Genomic DNA, 19,361 nt, shown 5'->3' with positions numbered 1-19,361 from the left:
AAAATAAAAACAAAAATGTTTGGAGATGGTCAAAGTAAGAAGGGAGGGTGTCGAAAAACAGGTGCTATTAAAGTTTATTTTAGTTAACTAAAACTAACGAAAAAACTAAAATTCAAAACAACAATTTCGTTAACAAAATAAAATAAAAACGAAGATGCTTTTTAAAAAAAAGAAAACTAATTGAAATTACATTTTATGTTTACAAAACTAACTAAAATAAAACTACAGTAACTATAATTATAGGAAAGATGTCCTTCGTTTTAGTCTTTGGTAATTAATTTTATATATGAGCCTTTGGGGATGATTTTAAATGTGATTTTTAGTAGATTTATTTTGATATAAACCGGAATAATGACATTGAGCCTATGGTGTTTTTTAAATATTGTGCACAAGTAATACATATTAAAAAAAAAATAAAAAAAAAAAATAGCTAAAACTAATACTGAAACTAACTGAACTAAAACTAAGCATTTATTAAAGAACTAAAACTAATAAAGAAACTAACAACCACCCTGAAAACTAATTAAAACTAACTAAATTTAAAAAAAAAACTAAACTCAAAACAAAATAAAAACTAAAATGAAAAATTCCAAAACAATAATATCCCTACTGCCATATTACAAATAAATTGGTTTATATACTGTAGCATTTTTCGAAATATGCAAAAGCACAAACAAATTATTTGTACAATTTTTAGGATTAAACACAATTTCTCTTCATAACATTCTGTGGCCCTTGCGTCCTTCTGATTTTCTGGATGTGGCCCTCAAATGACAAAGTTTGGACACCCCCGGTGTACGGAATGTTGTGGCCAGTAAGTGTAAGGCTTGTGCTCAACATGCTAATAATGTAAAATACATAATGGTCAAGGTATTAAATCTGAACAACAAACTGGGAAATCCACATGGGATTGTAGCAGTGTGTTGTTTCTTTAAAGTGTATATTTGCTCATACTGCTATCTGTGAAAGGCTGATAAGACTCTATTATTATAATCCGCCCAATTGTATGACTTCTGTAAACATTGTTTGTGCTTAGTCATATCAGCAAGAAAAAGGAGGGGAATTCCTTCCAAATAGGAGTCCAAAATGCCTTATCAGGAATTCCACATCAACTCTCCTTGAGTGTCAAACGAGCCAACAGCACCCTTCTAAGCGACAGGCCTGACAGAAAAACCTCATCAAAATTGTTTGGCTTTACCCGTGATTTCATATCTTCAATTGCCTGCCTGCAACCCCCCCCCCTCTCCTTTACGCTTATCACGGGAGTGTCTTCGCACCACGTTGCCTCGGATCAAACGTTTGCACCCACGTTACATCAGCGATTTTGTAAACCAGCGGAGAACAAGATTGCGGTGAAAAAAAAACGGCGTAAGAGGTAACAAGGTCACTGAGCGCTGGCGGGCAGCTCAGTTACAATATTATGACGGGTCGCTACGGCGGGAAGAAATGAGGGAAAGCGTCAAAACACTGATATCTATTGTTTGTATTATTAATACAATTTTGTGTGCAACACTTTGAAGTAATGTCTGGATCATTTGATTTCAGTATTTGACAGAAATCAGTCGTTTGAAGCAAGTTTGTTGAATTGTTCAGTTATGCCAGCGATGTAACATGACAATTTAATGCTCTGCCACTAGATGGCAGACGGTTCAATTAATCTATGTATCCGCCTGTTGCAATTCAGCCAATTGAATAAATAGGTATGTGTTTAACAGACGCAAATTTTACGTTATTACAGTACGTATATGCTTTTTGTGAGATTTTTTTTTGGGTGGTTATGTCACAAGATTTATCTATTGCAAAATATGTGCCTTGGCTCATTAAAGGTTGTGAATAGTCATTGGCCGAATTACCGGTTTGATGGTTTACCGTGGTTTTGAAAAGTCAAGTCATGGCTCTTCTTTTCCTTTTTGAGGTGACATCACCTCAAAGCACAATGTGATTGGCTGCTTGCAGAGTTGCTTAAATGAGATGCGTCTTGCTTCCAACTAATTTTTCCCCCTGCTCAGAACATAATGGAGGAGGAGGAGGAGGAAGGAGGGAGCAAGACAAAATACAGCAAACACAGATGCCGTTTTAGTCTGAATAATGTGCATTGTCCTAAAAATTAATGTTGCCAGCAGGTACTAGTTAGCCCCAAGGACAACATGAGTAGCTCATAGGTCTGTGCTAAAAATAGTTCACAAGTGATGGGGCAATGTGAATTAAAACAGAAGAAGAATGTTAATGAGGGTTCTAGTCTAGTCTAGTTTTAGTCCGGTGAAAAATGTGTGTTGACGAAATTATTTTTTTTTTTAATTTTCATTAGCAAAATTAACACTACTATTCACACAGCAAAATTATCCAATTGAGTGACTCTACGACAAAGTTGACTTTGGTTTTGTGGAATATGAATTAAGCAGCAAAATCCACCTGCTTTAAGCCATCTCAGCGGGCGGCCATTTTGCCATTTGCTGCCAACTCCAAATGACATCACAGTTCCGAAGATCTGTGAACGTCACATGACCAAACTCAGAAAACAGGTGATTGGTCGTTAGCTGAAACCTGAGCAACTGCGACGTCATTTCCATTTTGACAGAAAGTCAAGCTGAAGGTTACCTGCGGCTTCTTGGCACTGGCTGCGGTTGATGTAGGCAAAGTGGTGGCTGCAGCTCTGCGACTCGCACACGCAGCCGCCAGTGGTCAGGTTACATCCAGAGAACATGCAGGCCGGGTTGGACGGTCCCACATACTTCTGCCCGTGTCTTGCTTGTTCTTGCTTCCGACCCTCTGGATGGACCCCAGCCACGGAGCAGCGCAACAGTCATCGATGAGTCACAAGAAGGCAAAAGTCTTAACGTGTGTGTCATCACCACGATATCGAAGTAGCGTTAGTCACATCCGAGCAACATCTGTTGGGGATTAGGACCTCTTCGACTATTACGGATCTGTTCTGAAAACGAATTTACTGCGAAACTGGACGGGGTCGCTCACCTGAATGGGCCTTCAAGCAGGTCTCCTGGTCTGGATAGGTGAACGAGCCCAGGCAGGTGTGTCTGGCATCACAAACACACTGACCTTCTTCTCTGTCGCAGCCCGTCATCAGCGGGCACCGCTCGTCCTCCAGGCCGGCCTCTGGATGGTCTGGAAGCACTGCACATGAAAGTTGGGTGGAAAAAGGATCACTTGAGCTAATTGCTAATTTGTCGAGCTATAATCCACACGACTGTATCTCATAAGGGTAAGCATTGGCTTCCTTTGCAGCAAAAAAAAAAAAAAAAGGTTCTGGTTTGTAATGATGCTATAAAAGTCCAGCGTGAAGGGTAAAAGACAAGCTGTTGTCACTGGCTACATTTACATGCATTTACATTTTGGATTTAGTTAAAATTCTAGTTTCTGAAACATTCTGGATAAGCCGTTCACATACGTCAGTGGACAGCCATATACATATAACAATCTAATCCACAACGCACACACGGACAACGTCATTACACAAATAGACGTCATTTCCGCTTTTAACTTGGTTCTCAACTCAACTCAACTTTATTCATAAAGCGCTTTAAGAACAGGCGTTGCTGTATACAAAGTGCTGTACATAAACATCAGTTTTGTAGTAAACAAGAACAAAGCAAACATTTTGAAGTGCAAATACAGGGTTTTTTTTTATTTTTATTTTATACAAGTAAATACATTTTACATCAGTAAATAAGTAAGAAGTAGCAAATAAAGAGATAAATAAATACATAAATAAGTAGACCAAACATCAAACTCATACACACCACAAAACACCAAGAACAAGTCTCATGGTGCGCCAAAAGCCAAAGAATATAGATGTGTTTTAAGATAAAATATTCATATCGGTTGTGGACCGTGAATATTTCTCAAGTTGGTAAGTTATGAACTGCTTTTTTGGAAGTTTGCAGTTTAGTGGCGCCAAGTCTGCGGCTTTTCTTAAGGCGGTGGTTAGGTTGGCTAACGTTGACGTAAGCTAGCTGTGTGGGCTAGCGAATTGGCTACTACAGAGTCGTGTTGTAAACAAAACACAAAGTTGTGGTCTTGCTAGCACAACAGACTGGTGCGTTGGCAAATTAATGGTAGCAGAGTGCACTTTGCCTCGCTGAACGTATGTTCACTCTCACACTTAAGACTTCACACCGTATTTCCAAACGCGCGCTAAGCGTGTATATTTACACGCTAGCGTTTTCGCCGCAGACAGAAAATAATGCGAAAACGCCACTGAGAAATCATTGTATTCAAGGTTGGCTCGTTCGGCAACTGGCAACGCAAGATGGCCGCCGCGCAGCGCAAGATTCCTTGCGAATAGAGCATGCGCAGAACACAAGTCAAAGTTCCATCCAAAGGATCCTGATACACGTTTCTATGACCAAGTATTCAGGTTCTAAAAGAGGTAAACTTAAGGGTCTTATTGGGGTTTTTAAAAACCTGAATAAGAGCGTTTCAAATCATATTTTGAAAGAGAGCTTGACTGCATGTAAAGGTAATCATGTCATTTCACTCTGGGAGTTTAAAGTTTAAAGTTGAACCACTCAACAGCTAGTGAAGTGTCAAGTATAATTCTGGGCCGCCCTTCCTCTTCCCCCCTTGTTGTGCCATGCTACTCCAACCATTGAACCCATTCTCTTGCTTTTGTTCCACAGCATGGTGCGCCCCCAGCGAGTGAATCCTTTCTGCTTCCTAGAAACGCCTCCTCTGTACCAAGGCCACTTGCACCAAACTCATGACACCAGCTAACCGTTCTTTTGCCAGGCATGCCTCTTCCGCAGAGATGGCGCATTCATGCTAAGCCACACTTGGACTAGTCTTCACAATACCAGGAGGGACTGACTGAGTGATGAGCCACATTACTGAATATCCCCCACCAAAAACGGCAGGATTAGCGAGGGCCCTCACATAACACATTAGCCATAGTGTTCTTTTCTTATGAATGCATGACTAAAGACTACTGCAATTTACACTTCTTCATAGTTGTCAAAGATCAGCAAGAACGGCAACTGAGTAAACAGGATGAGACAAAGTGTGACACTTTCCCAAGCATGTGGCTCCCATGCCTCATTAAAACCACGATGAAGCACAATTTGAGCTTATTTTAACTCTCTGGCTTTCTTCTCCCAAGAGTTGGAATGAATACCGTTGTGAAATTCTCTCTTTAAATAGACTTAAATGCTAAGAATTCTATTTATTCTCAGTTAGTTCTGTTGGCGTTATTTCAAATATTTGGGTTTTGAAAGGCCATGTAAGCGCGCACAAAAACCGGAATTTGCTCTTATGTGGGTTTTTAAAAGCCTGAATAATGATTGCAGGTCATACAAACGTGATCATGGTACCTTTTTGTTCTGCGCATATTCTATTAGGAAGGAATCTTGTTTTTTTTTTGTGTGTACAGGAACTATTTATGTGCGCGGCGGCCATCTTACGTTGCCGAACTAGAATACATTGATTTCTCCGATGCGTTTTCATGTTACTTTCTGTCTCTGCAGCAAAAAAATGCCACAGTGTGATGATACGCTTACGTGCGTCCGGCGCTCAACGCACCAGAAAAACACCGGCAGAGGTAAACAAACATGGTGACGCAACACAGCAGCACGCTTTTGGAGCGAAGAGGAAATCGGCTACTTTATTAGTGTGGTGAGTGACATGAGTATAATGTATTTTATTGACCGTTTAAAGCAGAAATGACTTCAGAAAAAAGTATGTTTCTACCTTATTCCGTTCTTTAGTAGTCACCATTTGAAAATAGGTCATTTGAGTGATATTGAGCGAAAATTGAAAAGAAAAGATGCATTTTCTCTAAAACAGTGACTTTGATACTAATATTTTTTGCTTAGTGACCCTCCGTCAAATTAGGTTCAATAGGTTTAGGCTTTGATCATTCACGTCAGCCTTGAGAATGTTCTATTTCATCAGATTGCGTCATGTTTCATTGTAATTTGCAGCTCTAGTTAGGGCCCGAGCAGCTACCGCTGCCATCTGCTGGCCATAGTTAGTGGGTGTTTTTTTTTTTATTTCACAACTCATTGACCCGGCTGCGCTGCACCTGGACGTTGCACTGACCACTGATATAGTCACAAAAAAAAAAAAGTACTTGACACTTAACGTTTATGGCGGCATACGTCGTGATTTCACTAAACGTTATTAAAGAGTTAATAGCTCTCCCAGGCAGCCAGCAAAACAAGTCTTTTCAATAAACTAAACACCAAACGCTCCCTCTGATTTCCTTCACCTTGAAATGATCCTCATCTCAACAGTTTTCCATCCCAAGATTTTCCCGTCACTGGCGAGGTGTTTTCTTACGAAATGGTACGTACAAAAGGTGCCCGTCTGTTTGGGCGGGTGTTGTTCCACGCCACTGAGAAACAGTCAAACAGTCAATGAAAGACTGGACATTGTTTATCCAAAGCCTGCCTGACCACAGTCTAGTCTGACCCGGTTATCTGGGATCTGGCCTGGCATGACTCTTGGCCAAGGCCCGTGGCTTCATCCCAGGGGGATCCCTCGCTCAGCCACTCCGTCTGCTTGTCTTGGCATCCACAGTCGGGATGAGAAAGCCGACCTCTAGAGGCCCTCTGGCTGATAGGGGGCTAAAAAGGAAGTCTTTGAAACATTAGATAATACCAGAGGAAGGGAGAAAGGCATGTGACGGAGGCGCAGTGGACGTAGCGTCCGAGCTAGCATTCTGCTACAACCTATGTAAAGTCGGGGATAGGAAATGTGGGAGGGCAAACGCGTTGACTCGAGAACATCCAAGCAAATCATTGAGCACTGAAGACTGGATGATTTTCACCTGCCTGACAGGCAGATCACAGATAAGTCAAGAGGTCCTGATGACTATCCTTCGAAGCATGTCGTTTGTATACTCAAGACACGGCATGCAAACGGAAGGGGCTAACAGTTCTGCCACATATTTTGCATATTTCGTCTGCACTCCATGTAGACAATTTATCTTAACTACTATTTTCTTTTACAAGCAACATTTTTTTCTCAGGCTAATGTAATCATTTCTGTTTATTATCCCTTCAGAAATCACATAATTAAGCACTTACCCGGTCATTTTTAACATATTTCAATGGCAGCTGCATCCTCTCTTAACAGCAGGGTTTTGTGTTCGAAAATGTCAAGATGATGTAAGATAAAGGATTAAAAGGCCATCCTGATCAAGGCATCACACCTGCGCTACAACGCTCTTGCTGTTCCACACACACACACACATTGTGACCACCCAGAAGACCAGAAAAGTAGCGGATCAGAAAGTGGAAACATTTACCCCACCACCACTGCTGATTGCAAGTCTAATCACTTTAAGACCTTTGGAGCATGGGGAGGGAAATCTGGGATCAGTCTTGAGCAGGCTACCTACTGTGGCCCCTGAAAACATGCCGGGAGGTGTTGATTTACCCCCACCTAGACCCTTGGGCTGCGTGCGTGCGCGTGTGACTCGAGGGTCAGCGGCATACTCCCAAAGAAGCCTGGAGCCACATGACCAGAGAACACAACTCAATCAGAGCTCCGCGTTTGAAGACGAACAACATGAGCATGAGGCACAATCAAAAGCTAATTATCGTGAAACCTTGACTTCAACCACCCTTACAGAGGGACAGTTGAAAGACCGGGTCAAGGGAAGCCTGAGAGCTGTCAGTCCACTTCAATCTTCCACACGGGCATGGACAGAGTGCAGGTTGGAGGGTCGGGTTGCTTGTTCCTCAAGGAAATCCATCGTTACGTGATTCATCGTAGATGTTGAGGAACCTGACGTTGAAGTTCACATCGTAACAGTAATGCAGCATGGCGATAGAACAACTGCTCCAACTTTCAAAACGCTCCCTTGCACAGTTCCTCTAATCTCCTCCCATCTCAACCGACATTTGACAACCTTGTGAGTTTTTCGACAGCAAGACTTGCCAGGGCTCGAGCGCATGTAATTCAATTTGCCGAAACATATTGTCGTGCTCTGCGCTCGGGAGTGACGACTCAAGCCTCGAAGAAAAGAAAGAGCGACGGAACCTGGAAAGTTTTGCTGGCAGTGAAGACCCCTTGAGAGCTGCTCCAAACTGACAGCGGGGCACACAACTCATTGTAGTCACTACTGCCAACTTGACTGGCTGATGTTGTAAATATTGTAGAGCACAACTGTCACAAAATATCGATACAAGATGAGTTAAATTCTCAATCATCTGCCTAATTATTTAACTCCAGCTTCTTTAAACCGTTCTTAGAGGCAAAAAGGTATCTCAGTGATAAGATACTGTACAATGATGACAGATCATGTACTTTGAGCCCCTTTTTGTCCTTCAAGATCCACTTCCCATTACACATTAGGGGTGTAACGATATGGGCAATATTGTGATATCGTGAACTTCCACAATATCGTCGTCGTCATGTTCACAACATTTAAAAGGAACACATCTGTCAAAAAAAAAAAAAAAAAAGTCAGGTTGATTTCCATTTGTGCAGTTCTAGCACCCTCTAGTGGTTAGTTTATTAGTGCGATTCAATTTTCATTAGGGATGTTTTGGCCTTCTATGTTTAAAATCTATGCTAATTGTCAGATGAAGGGGAACCTAATTTGCTTGTGAAGCGATCAATGCGTGCTTGCATCAGCAAGTAAGTGCCTCAATATTCTTATTAGAGATTGTAGGTGGTTTATATGCATTGCTGTTATGGACAAAAGCACAATATTGTGCTTTTTTTTTTAGTCCGAGGTCTTTTTTTTTTTTTTGCAATATTGTGATCTTTTTTAAATATCGTGATAATTATCGTACCGTGACCTTCATATCGTGATAATATCGTATCGTGATGTTTGGATATCGTTACATCCCTATTACACAAATGCTATTGGACTTCAAAGTAAAGTGAAACTATCAACATTTGGGAATATTGTAATCATGAACTTTTTCTGAGGGTGCACATTTCATTTCAAATCTACACTAACATCCCTAAATATTTAATATGTTGAAATTATTACAGTATAATTCGAAAAGGCAGCATGCAGGTACAATGATGTCATTGTCTAAGGGTGTGCACCAGTGTCAATAATGTATCCAATTCGACTAATCTAGGGGTGTGAATTGCCTAGTACCTGACAATTCGATTCGTATCACGATTCACAGGATTCGATTCGATACCGATTAATCCCGATACGAATTTATAAGTCGATTGTTGTGATTTTTTTCATTCAAATTTAGAAAATACTAATCAGTAAACTTGTAGAGTGTAAGATTTGTATGAAAATGTATTATTTTTTTATCTGAAACTTCAGTCTTATACAGGTTGTAATCTGTTTCATGCTTGAACAGCATTGAAATAAAATATTAAGGCTTAATGTTACGTTCATAAAACATTCTTCCATGCTTAAGGTGTGAACCCTAACCCAAAGTAAGACATTTTGTTGACTATTTTTCCATTAAAAATGGAAGTTTAAAAATCGATTCAGCCGCCGATTGAATCGATTCGAGAATTGCGCAATGTAGTATCACGATATATTGCCGAATCGATTTTTTTAAGACCCCTATTATAAGGTAACGTTTGAAAAGGTTAAAAAAAAAAAAAAAAAAAAAAGGTACTGGTATATTGTATTATCCCACATTGTTACAGTCAAGTGGCAAGCTGGTGCAAAAGCAAATGGCAGTTCATGGGTACCCCCAAGGGTGGGTACCCCTGTTCTATATCTACTACTAAATACTGTCTTAAAATGACATGCATGTTCCACTCACTTTTACAAACCCCGATTTCAGGGATGACGGCATGTCCAGTAGAGTTGACAGAAGCGCATGTCAGCCCCAGGAAACAGTAGCCGAGGCTCCAGTCCGCCCCCCCGCACGGCTCCCACTCCAGGCGGGCACAGTGCTCGCAGCAGCCGCAAGGATCCCTGGCCAAGGTCCGGCCACCATCGCAGCCATGTGTCGGCTTCGCGGGGCATGTCCGGAGGTGGCACGACGTGCACTCGTGTGCCTCGAGCGCCCGAACCAAACAAAACACAATCAACAGCAAAACGGACCGCTTGAGGAACATCTTTTAAAAAAACAAAACAAACAAACAAAAACAAAAACAAAGAAAAAGTGAGCCACGGCGCACACCAAAAGAAAAAGTTACTGTAAAGTCCTCCGTCTTCCCTCACCGTCACACTTTTAGTGGCACTGCGATCCAAATGAAAAGGTTCGAACAACTGCTCGCTCATGTGATGAAATACGTGCAGGACTCCCAAAACTCGGTTCAGACCTGCTGCCTGCTGACAGCCTTACACGAGGACGCAACTGAAACCCAAATTGACACAGCATGCGTTTACAAATTAGCGGTGCACCCCCGCCCCCCCCTGACTGACACCGGTACCGGCCAGTCACGTCGAGCCAAAAGAGAAGGGAGGACCACGGCCCATGCACCGCGTGTGTATTGCGCAATGATAGTATACACTGAAAAGAAGAACTTTCAATGAACCCATCAAGTGAGAAATGAACAGAAGTGGGAAAAAGTACTCACATGAGGTACTTAGAGTAGAAGTCAACCTTAAACATTTCTTGACAATATGTGTTATATGTGACCTCACTAGTCGAAACATGACATTCCGATTAATATTACATTTGCGGAATATGAGTTATAAACCAAAATACAGCCATTTTTATCCATCTCAGGAGGGGGCCATTTTGCCACTTGCCATCGACTGAAGATGGCATCACAGTTGCTCAGGGCTCAGGCAACGACCAATCACAGCTCACCTGATTTCTGAAGCTGAGCTGTGATTGGCTGTTACCTGAGACCTATGATGTCATTTTTTACCCGACAGCAGGTGGCAAAATGGCCACCCACTGAGATGATAAAAACAGATGGATATTGCTGCTCAACATTAAATGCCGGAAAAATTAACACATAACAGGTGCATTTTAAATTTGGCGGGCAAAAAGTGTTGATAAAAAGCCTTTTTAAAGTGGAAGTCAACCTTAAACATTTCTTGACAATATGTGTTATATGTGACCTCACTAGTCTCAACATGGCATTCTGATTAATATTACATTTGCGGAATACGAGTTATAAACCAAAATACAGCCATTTTTATCCATCTCAGGAGGCGGCCATTTTGCCACTTGCTGTCGACTGAAGATGACATCACAGTTGATCAGGGCTCAGGCAACGACCAATCACAGCTCACCTGATTTCTGAAGCTGAGCTGTGATTGGCTGTTACCTGAGACCTATGATGTAATTTTTACTCGACAGCAGGTTGCAAAATGGCCACCCACTGAGATGATAAAAACAGATGGATATTGCTGCTCAACATTAAATGCCCGAAAAATTAACACATAACAGGTGCATTTGAAATTTGGCGGGCAAAAAGTGTTGATAAAAAGCCTTTTTAATTAAGCGATTAATCGTGATTAATCAAAATCCTAAAATGTGATTAATCTGATTAAAGAATGTAATCGTGTGACAGCTCTAATTATTCTGTACATTTTATAGGCAGTGGATTTTTTTGTGTCTACAAAAATACAGACAGTATGTATTTATATTTTATAGCGCAAAAACTTCTACTATCTGTTATTAGTTCAATTTCAAGCATAGATAATTTTTTCCTTGGCAGTGGTGGGAAGTAAAGAAGAAGAAATACTTTGTTGCTGTCCTTAAGATTTTTTTTTTTTTTTTAGGTGTAGCCTATTTACTTTGCTTGAATATTTATTTTGGTGACTACATATTTTTACACCAAGCCTACATTTGACATCTGTATTTTTATTCATTACGTTTTCAAAACAAGCAATTGTGAAAGACATTTAAAGAATCATTTTTACGTTTTACTTTAGTACTTAATAGGGCTGCATGATATTGGAAAAACATGCGATACGCGATATACTTGCTGAACAGAGCGATATCGATATTATTGCGATATTTAAACATGTACCTAAAGAAATTACGTTTTTATTACCTAATGAAAGAAACAAATTTGTCATGTGGCAAAATAAGCAACCTTAATGTAATCTTAGTTAATTAATTGTAATTATGTTTTGATAATTTTCTACTATTGAATGCTGATGCACATTTTAGTTAGCATCTGACTGGTCAAATTCATATGAAATCATAAAATTCCATATAAAACTTATTGCATGCCTTTGCGATATGCATATTGCAAGGGCCAATATCGCGATATCGATATTTTTTCTATATATTGTGCAGCCCTAGTACTTAAGTACATTTTTGTGTTTATTTATTTTATTTTATTTTATTTTTTACTTTTACTCATGAGTAAATGTTGAGTAAAGGAGTAGAGTTTTTTTTACTCTATACTTCTACTTAAACTCTTTGACTGCCAGGCGTTATAAAAACAAACAAAAAATCCACAGTGCCAGCCGCTTTTGAGCATTTTAACTCATCTTTCAAGGCAAAAAGAATATTGTTTGCCTTTACTACATATACAATGTGGCTACTCAATGAAAGATCGTATTCCATTCATTGGAATTTTACTAATCATCATGAAACGTCTTTGGAAGTCAAAGAGTTAACTCGTTGACTGCCAAACATTATCCAAAAAACCCCAACGGTGCCAGCCGATTTGGAGCATGTTCACTCATCTTTCAAAGCAAACAGAATATTGTGCGGTATAACAACATAAATATGGTGGATACCATATGAAAGATTGGATTCCATTCTTTTCATGAGAAAAAAAAAAAAAGTATGTTTCTACCTTATTCCGTTCTTTAGTAATCACCATTTGAAATTAGATCATTTGAGTGACATAAGTACAAATACAAAAATATTAAGAGAAAAAAAGGATATTTGTGAAAAGAGAGTTTTTTTTTTAATTGTACAACAGTGACTTTGACACTGTTTTTTGTTTAGTGACAAGGCAGCGCTGCACAAGACGTTGCGCTGCCCATTGAGAGAAAAAAAAAGTTATAAACGTAAATTGACGTTTTTGGCGGCATTCGTTAGGATTTTAGAATACGTCATTAAACGTTTTTGGCGGTCAAAGAGTTAAAGAAAAGGTACAGACACAGAATTACCTGCACTGACCATATCCAACCCTCCATCTCTTGTCACCAACCACCAAATTGTCCTTTATCATACCCCGCAACAAAGCCATCAATCTGTCAGTGCTGCGCAGTCAAACATGGCAGACACTATCAGGACCTTATCATTCCGCAGCGTTGCCTTTTGTGCGGCGCCAACGTGAGCTTATTTGCGTTTGTTGGTGTCCGATTGTGTATGCAGGTGGCTTTGGCACGGTTAAAGGTCGCCGGGTGTTTGTCGAAGCTGCGTTTGTGTGCTTACGTTGGCGGATGGATGGCGTCTGCGTGCGGGCACATCTGGACGTTGGTTGTCATTGTGCCACCTACATTGTAGACAGGAAACGAGCAATAGCAGTGATGGTGACTGATAACAAACTCAAGCAATAGATGGATTTTTTTTTTTTTTTTAATGCAATCGCTAATCCCTGATTTGATGTCATTGTGGATAAGTGCGTCAACACATAACTGCCAACACAAACATAACATCCAGGAAAGCTGGGAGTATAATCAGCTCCTTTGCTACACAACCGCGCTCTTGTCCAATGGCTCTCCCTTCCTCCTCTCCTCCCTTGCATCACTCCTCAAAGTCCTTGTCACTTCAGCCGCCTCGCCGAGAAAGCCTCATGATGGTTGACGACACATCGCTTGTGGAACTTTGGAGAGCCTCCGTTTCCTGTGACACGTGGAGATTGCAGCCGAACCACGCTGACCTATTTGCTTAGGTGATAGGGGCCAGCTGGCTAATGTAAGAGGCCCTTCATGCTGCTATCGTGGGGCATGCGGTTATGTTTAGCCAACAGAAAGGTCACGGTACCTCTTGTTCCCCATTTTTCCTCTTACTAACTGTCCAATTTGGTGTAAAATTGGGTGACCAGACGTCCCGTTGTTGAGCCTTGTGTCTCCAGTTCGGGCAGATTTCGCCAGCCTCATTGTTTTTGTCCCATTTTACACACATCTCGTCCTGTATTTCCAGTCAGCAAGCCAATTGTTTGGCCCAAGTGTATGTCAAGCACACAGTTGTCATAGCAATTCATACGATAAACCAATTAAAAAGGACTTTAACAGTTAGATTCCTTCTTATTTACTTTCACATTCACGCCATACCAGAATTAGAGCTACTTCCTGCTTCTGTGTCTAAGAATCATGGGAAATGTAGTCAGACCGAATGCCAGCTGAACGTTTCTGGAAGCTCATTTGTGTTCATTGAAAGGGGACGTAAACCCCAAAATATTCTTTACATAATATGTTCTGTGTGCCCCCACTAGTTGTAATACAACATTATGATTAATATTGCACTTGTGGAACAAATGGAAAGTTGGACTTTTCCGACCAGGAAGTGTGTACGGAAACACCCCTTTGAACTCGAAAATCCCACTTGCAAAGAAACAAACAAACAAAAAAAGCCATACTCACTCAGGTTCGACATTCAAGGTGCGTCATTGACTCCCAGCCATTTTCACAGAAGTATTTTTTCTTTTCTCTTTTTCAACATGGCCATGGTTGATCTCTTATACTCTGCTGCCACCTGCCGGCCGTTTGTGTAATAACTACAATTTCTTCAACTGTTCTTTGCAGTTGAGAGGCTTCATCAAAGGCTTCTGTATGCTCTAGCATAAAAAAAAACAAAAACAAACAAAACATAAAAACGTATAAATACGTCTTTGGGACACTCAAAACATTTAAAATAGAACGTATCTATACGTTTTTGGGAGCAAATGAGTTAATAACCACTCACACAGTAGGGCATCTGAACTATGCATAAAAATACTCATTCAATGCACCAAACAGTAACATGACTAGTACGTGAGCACATTATAGGGAGTACATAGAAATATTTTATAATTTATTTGATGCACCAAAATCAGAATAAGGGGTTGCAATTTACCACAACACCAGGACTGAGAAAAAAAAAAAAAAAAGGCTATGGTGACCGTATTGACTACCAAGATAGCATTTAGCATTAGCTAAAGTAATAACAGATTGACTATAAATTACATTTGTTATAAATGGTCCCTGTATATTTGATTGTCAGCAAAAGTGTCTTGTTTTTTTAGTTTTAAAAATCTGGTTACTCAAGTCAACAATACAACAAGGTGACTGAAACGTGCTTAGTCTCTGTTGGACAGGCCTCTCCAAAACACGCCTCGTCCTCACAGAGGGGTCCCGGACCGGAGAGAGGCGCTGGAAGAGGGGAAAGGTGGGGTCGAGCAGGGCGTTAGCATGTTCTGAATAACTGTAGTGTGCGTGTGCTAATGATGTTGTGAGTCACACAACTCTGGCAAAACGAAAGCAGTGCGAGGGCGCCGGGTTCGCGCTCTCTCCAACGATGAGCTCCCCTGTGCGGTGAATGCGATCCAGGCTTGTGAAAACAGCTTCAGGTGGTCCGCATTCATGGCTCCATCTGATGGAGATTAGACAAACGCCCCCCCCCCCCCGCCCCCATTCGGTCCGGTTGCAAGTGAGCGCCGAGTCACTTTCACCCCGACGGCGCGGAAGCGACACGCTGGTGCTGAGGAGGTGTTTCAGGGCGTGGATGATGGGGTGTTGTCGGACTCACTGGAAGCAGCGCGGTGACACTTGGCTGAATGTGGAGTCGACTATGACGTGTTGAGGGCATGTTAAGTGGGGAGTATGCACCACACCTGATTACATCTGTCAGGGTTGACTCAACAAGCATCAGGGGCGCAGGCATGGATTTGGAGCCCTGAAATACATAAAAAAAAAAAAAAAAAAAAAAAAAAAAACTCACTTTACCCCTTTCCATGTCCATCTATCTCTCTTTTTTTTTTTTTTTTTTTTTTTTTTTAAACAGCGCTTGTATTCATATCCAACTGGTTGTCAGCCAATTAAAGAGAACATCTATCCATCCATCCATTTTCTGAGCTGCTTTTCCTTACATGAGTCGCGGGGGTGCTGGAGCCTATCCCAGCTGGCTTCGGGCAGTAGGTGGGCTACACCCTGAACTGGTTGCCAGCCAATTACTTAGACTTAGACTTGACTTTATTGATGCCTTTGTGATGGCTCCCTCTGGGAAATTTACATGTCCAGCAGCAGTGTGAACAGATTTAAAAAAAAAAAAAGAAAAAAAAAAAAGAATTATACAGGTTACAGGTCACACATTGTGGAAAATCTTGGCATTTGTACAGGGGTGTGTAGACTTTTTATAGCCACTATATAAACAAATGACCATTCCCACCTCTGAGGAGTACCCAGAGAAAAACCACACAAGTGAAATTTGAACCGGGGACGTCTTGACTGTCAGGCTAATATGCACTCCCTGACCTCTGACCCCCAACTTTCTTCTTCTTCTTCTTTTACATATAAAATACACTGTATATTATTGATATATTTGTTAATATTTACATTTGTTCAAGTCACGTTTATCATCAAATAATATAACAATAAAAAAAAATATTAACATAAAAATGACCGTGAGAAAACGTTGAATCAGAAAATCAAGGCAGAGGTAAACAAACATGTTCCAGAAAACCTCACTGGAAATATTGTGCAACTCTGCTTGTGTTACAAAAGCAGCCGATTCATAAATTACATTGTGTTTCTTTTATGACCACATCAGGTCTCCAGCTGTCTTCTCACCACTTACAGAAGAAGAAGAAGAAAAACAACAACAAAAAAACCCGTTCAAGCACGCCCGAGGCTGCAGGACATAACAGATGATTTGCGATCTGTGAATTGGATTGATTGTTTCTGTCAACAATGAGATGGCGTTTTAATGTAACAGTAAAGATGGTCATCTCCCGAGTCCTGCATCATAAATAACTGCATATAAATCATGTCATTGGACTGGAAACGTCTCCGTGTTAATTCTCACAAACTTTGAGATGAAAACTACTAACGTATAAACCCTCTATGTGCCTCAGTGATGATTTCTAAGTCTCCAATCAACTTTAAATTAAAATACATTAATAAACTCACAGCTTCAAAAATAACTGATCTTTGGTCACAGAATCATTTTCATAATCCACTAAACGGAGACATTCCAAAACAACCTGTAAAATAAACCTCATTCTATACATTTAGTCTGACACCTTAGCAAAAAAAAAAAAAAAAAAATGTTTAACTCATTCAAGCTCAAAAACGTGTAAAAACGTTTTCAATACTTTGTCATTCACTCCCAGAAACGTGATTACACGTTTTTTTTTTTTTTTTTTTTTTTTAAATGCAAGAGCATACAGAAGGTTGCTGCAGCTTCTGACATGAAGAGGCGGCTTAAAGCAATCGTGGTTATGAAAAACACGGCCAGCAGGCAGCAGCAGAGTATAAGAGATCTGCCAGGCCCATGTTGCAATAAGCTGTTTGTCAGTGTTTTCACCAGCAATGTGAATATTGATGAAACTTATATTCTAATGCTAATTGCTACAAAAACAGAAGCAGATAGAAATATACTTTTTTTCCCCCCTGATCAAAAAAGATCTTATGGCACACAATTGATATTTACTACTAATTAATACCGTATGAGTACTTTAAGTGCCCCCCCACCCCCTCGAAATGCAGGAAAAAACATCCTGCAGACTTTATTGTGGTAATCTTGAGGTTTGTGCTCAAACTTCTTTTTTTTTCTTTCTCTCAATGAGAAGTTTTTCACATGTAGTCTCCACCAGTGTGGGAAAATGTGTATAAAAGTCTAAATGGGGCATCAGCATCAGTATGGCAACCACTACTTTGACCAGCTGCTGTAATGTCACATATTTTTAGCAATGACTGGCTCGCTGAGTCATTATGAGTCAGTCTCGGTACCTCAAAAAAAGTATACAAAGAATATCCAAACTTGAGCGTGAAAAAAGGTGTTGACAACCACAAGGCCGAATTGTTTACTGTGAAGCAGTCAAGATCATTAAACACATACGAAATATACAAAGCCAGATATCATACAGCATGTTTGCCATGGGATAACATGCAAAAAGTAGCAAATAGACAAAGAATAGAATGCACATAAGGAAGCATTTTCATTCATTATTATTAATTCTTGATAACATGGGGAAGTAGCAGTTGGCATGTCTGTCACCCAGTCCAGAGATTCTCGAGTTCCTGGAAGTTTGAATTTGGTCGTCCCGAGTGAAGTTTGCACCAACTTGCCTTGCTTCCTCCCCTCCCACATTCCAAAAATATGCATGCTAGTTTATTTCTAAATTGTGTAAATATGAGTCTAAAAGTTTGTATCGTAAGTCTAGATGTCCTGACGAGTCCAAGGTGTTCCCAAAATACACTGGGATAGGTTCCAGCTCACCCGCAACCCTAATCATGACTAGTGTATGATATATATATATATATATATATATATATATATATATATGTATATATATATATATATATATATATATATATATATATATATATATATATATATATATATATATATATATATATATATATATATATATATATATATATATATATATATATATATATATAATTTGAGTCTCCGGTTCGAGTCCAGGCTCGGACCTTCCTGGGTGGAGTTTGCATGTTCTCCCCGTGCCCGCGTGGGTCTTCTCCGGGTACTCCGGTCTCCTCCCACATTCCAAAGACATGCATGGCAGGTTAATTGGGCGCTCCGAATTGTCCCTAGGTGTGCGTGTGAGTGTGGATGGTTGTTCGTCTCTGTGTGCCCTGCGATTGGTTGGCAACCAGTCCAGGGTGTCCCCCGCCTTCTGCCCAGAGCCAGCTGAGATAGGCGCCAGCAGCCCCCGCGACCCTTGTGAGGAATAAGCGGTCAAGAAAATGGATGGATGGATGGATATATAATTTGATTAATAACAGTAAAAATTATAATCTGGAACTCTCCCCCACACAACATCCCATTTCACCTGTTCATTATTATTATTATTATTATTATTATTATTATTATTATTATTATTATTATTATTATTATTATTATTTATTTTATTTTTTTAATATTATCTGTTTATTTTTGTCTCTGCAGTAGTTTATTTTATGTTTGTGTTTGTTTCATGAAAAATATATATACAACTGATTAATACTAATGATTATTTTTGCCATATTTGTACTACTGTGGTTTTATGTGTAAATGTCTGAAACAGCCGCGTTTAAAGTCCCATGTTTCAAAAAGTGGCTGATGATTACAAATTTTAAGATGATGATTTTACAAATATTCTCTGGTCTTCTTCAATGGCAGTTTCTGTTGTCTTTAGGCAAAAAGGTGCCACATTTACAGGTGGACCTCCAGCTGGCAGAGGAATTTCACAACCTGCGTTTCAGCTGTGAACTTGACATAATTACAAGTGCCACTGACTGAAGCGTCGAGGCGAAACAACCACCTTGCTAGGGGAAAATCATCAGTGCTTAATGTTATGTCTGGGACGGGGTGGGGGGGATTCACCCCTGTCTTTGTGAG

General features: G+C 40.2%; 1 protein-coding gene across 1 annotated transcript in view; it reads right to left on the bottom strand.

Annotated features, from left to right (window-relative positions):
• LOC144031242 (cysteine-rich motor neuron 1 protein) overlaps positions 1–10,239 on the bottom strand; it is a 41,623-nt gene extending 31,384 nt beyond the window's left edge. The window contains exons 1-4 of the mRNA XM_077538150.1: positions 10,112–10,239; positions 9,708–10,005; positions 2,974–3,132; positions 2,599–2,769 (exon numbers count right to left, since the gene is read on the bottom strand). Of these exons, the coding sequence (XP_077394276.1) occupies positions 2,599–2,769; positions 2,974–3,132; positions 9,708–10,005; positions 10,112–10,171 (688 nt within the window). The 5' untranslated portion in view covers positions 10,172–10,239. The remainder of the gene's footprint in view (positions 1–2,598; positions 2,770–2,973; positions 3,133–9,707; positions 10,006–10,111) is intronic.
• Between the last annotated feature and the right edge of the window lie 9,122 nt (positions 10,240–19,361).

Source organism: Festucalex cinctus, chromosome 12 (assembly GCF_051991245.1).
Source record: "Festucalex cinctus isolate MCC-2025b chromosome 12, RoL_Fcin_1.0, whole genome shotgun sequence".
NCBI classification, from domain to species: domain Eukaryota; kingdom Metazoa; phylum Chordata; class Actinopteri; order Syngnathiformes; family Syngnathidae; genus Festucalex; species Festucalex cinctus.
The sequence above is the reverse complement of the archived record's forward strand: the minus strand, read 5'-3'. Positions and strand labels throughout refer to the sequence as shown.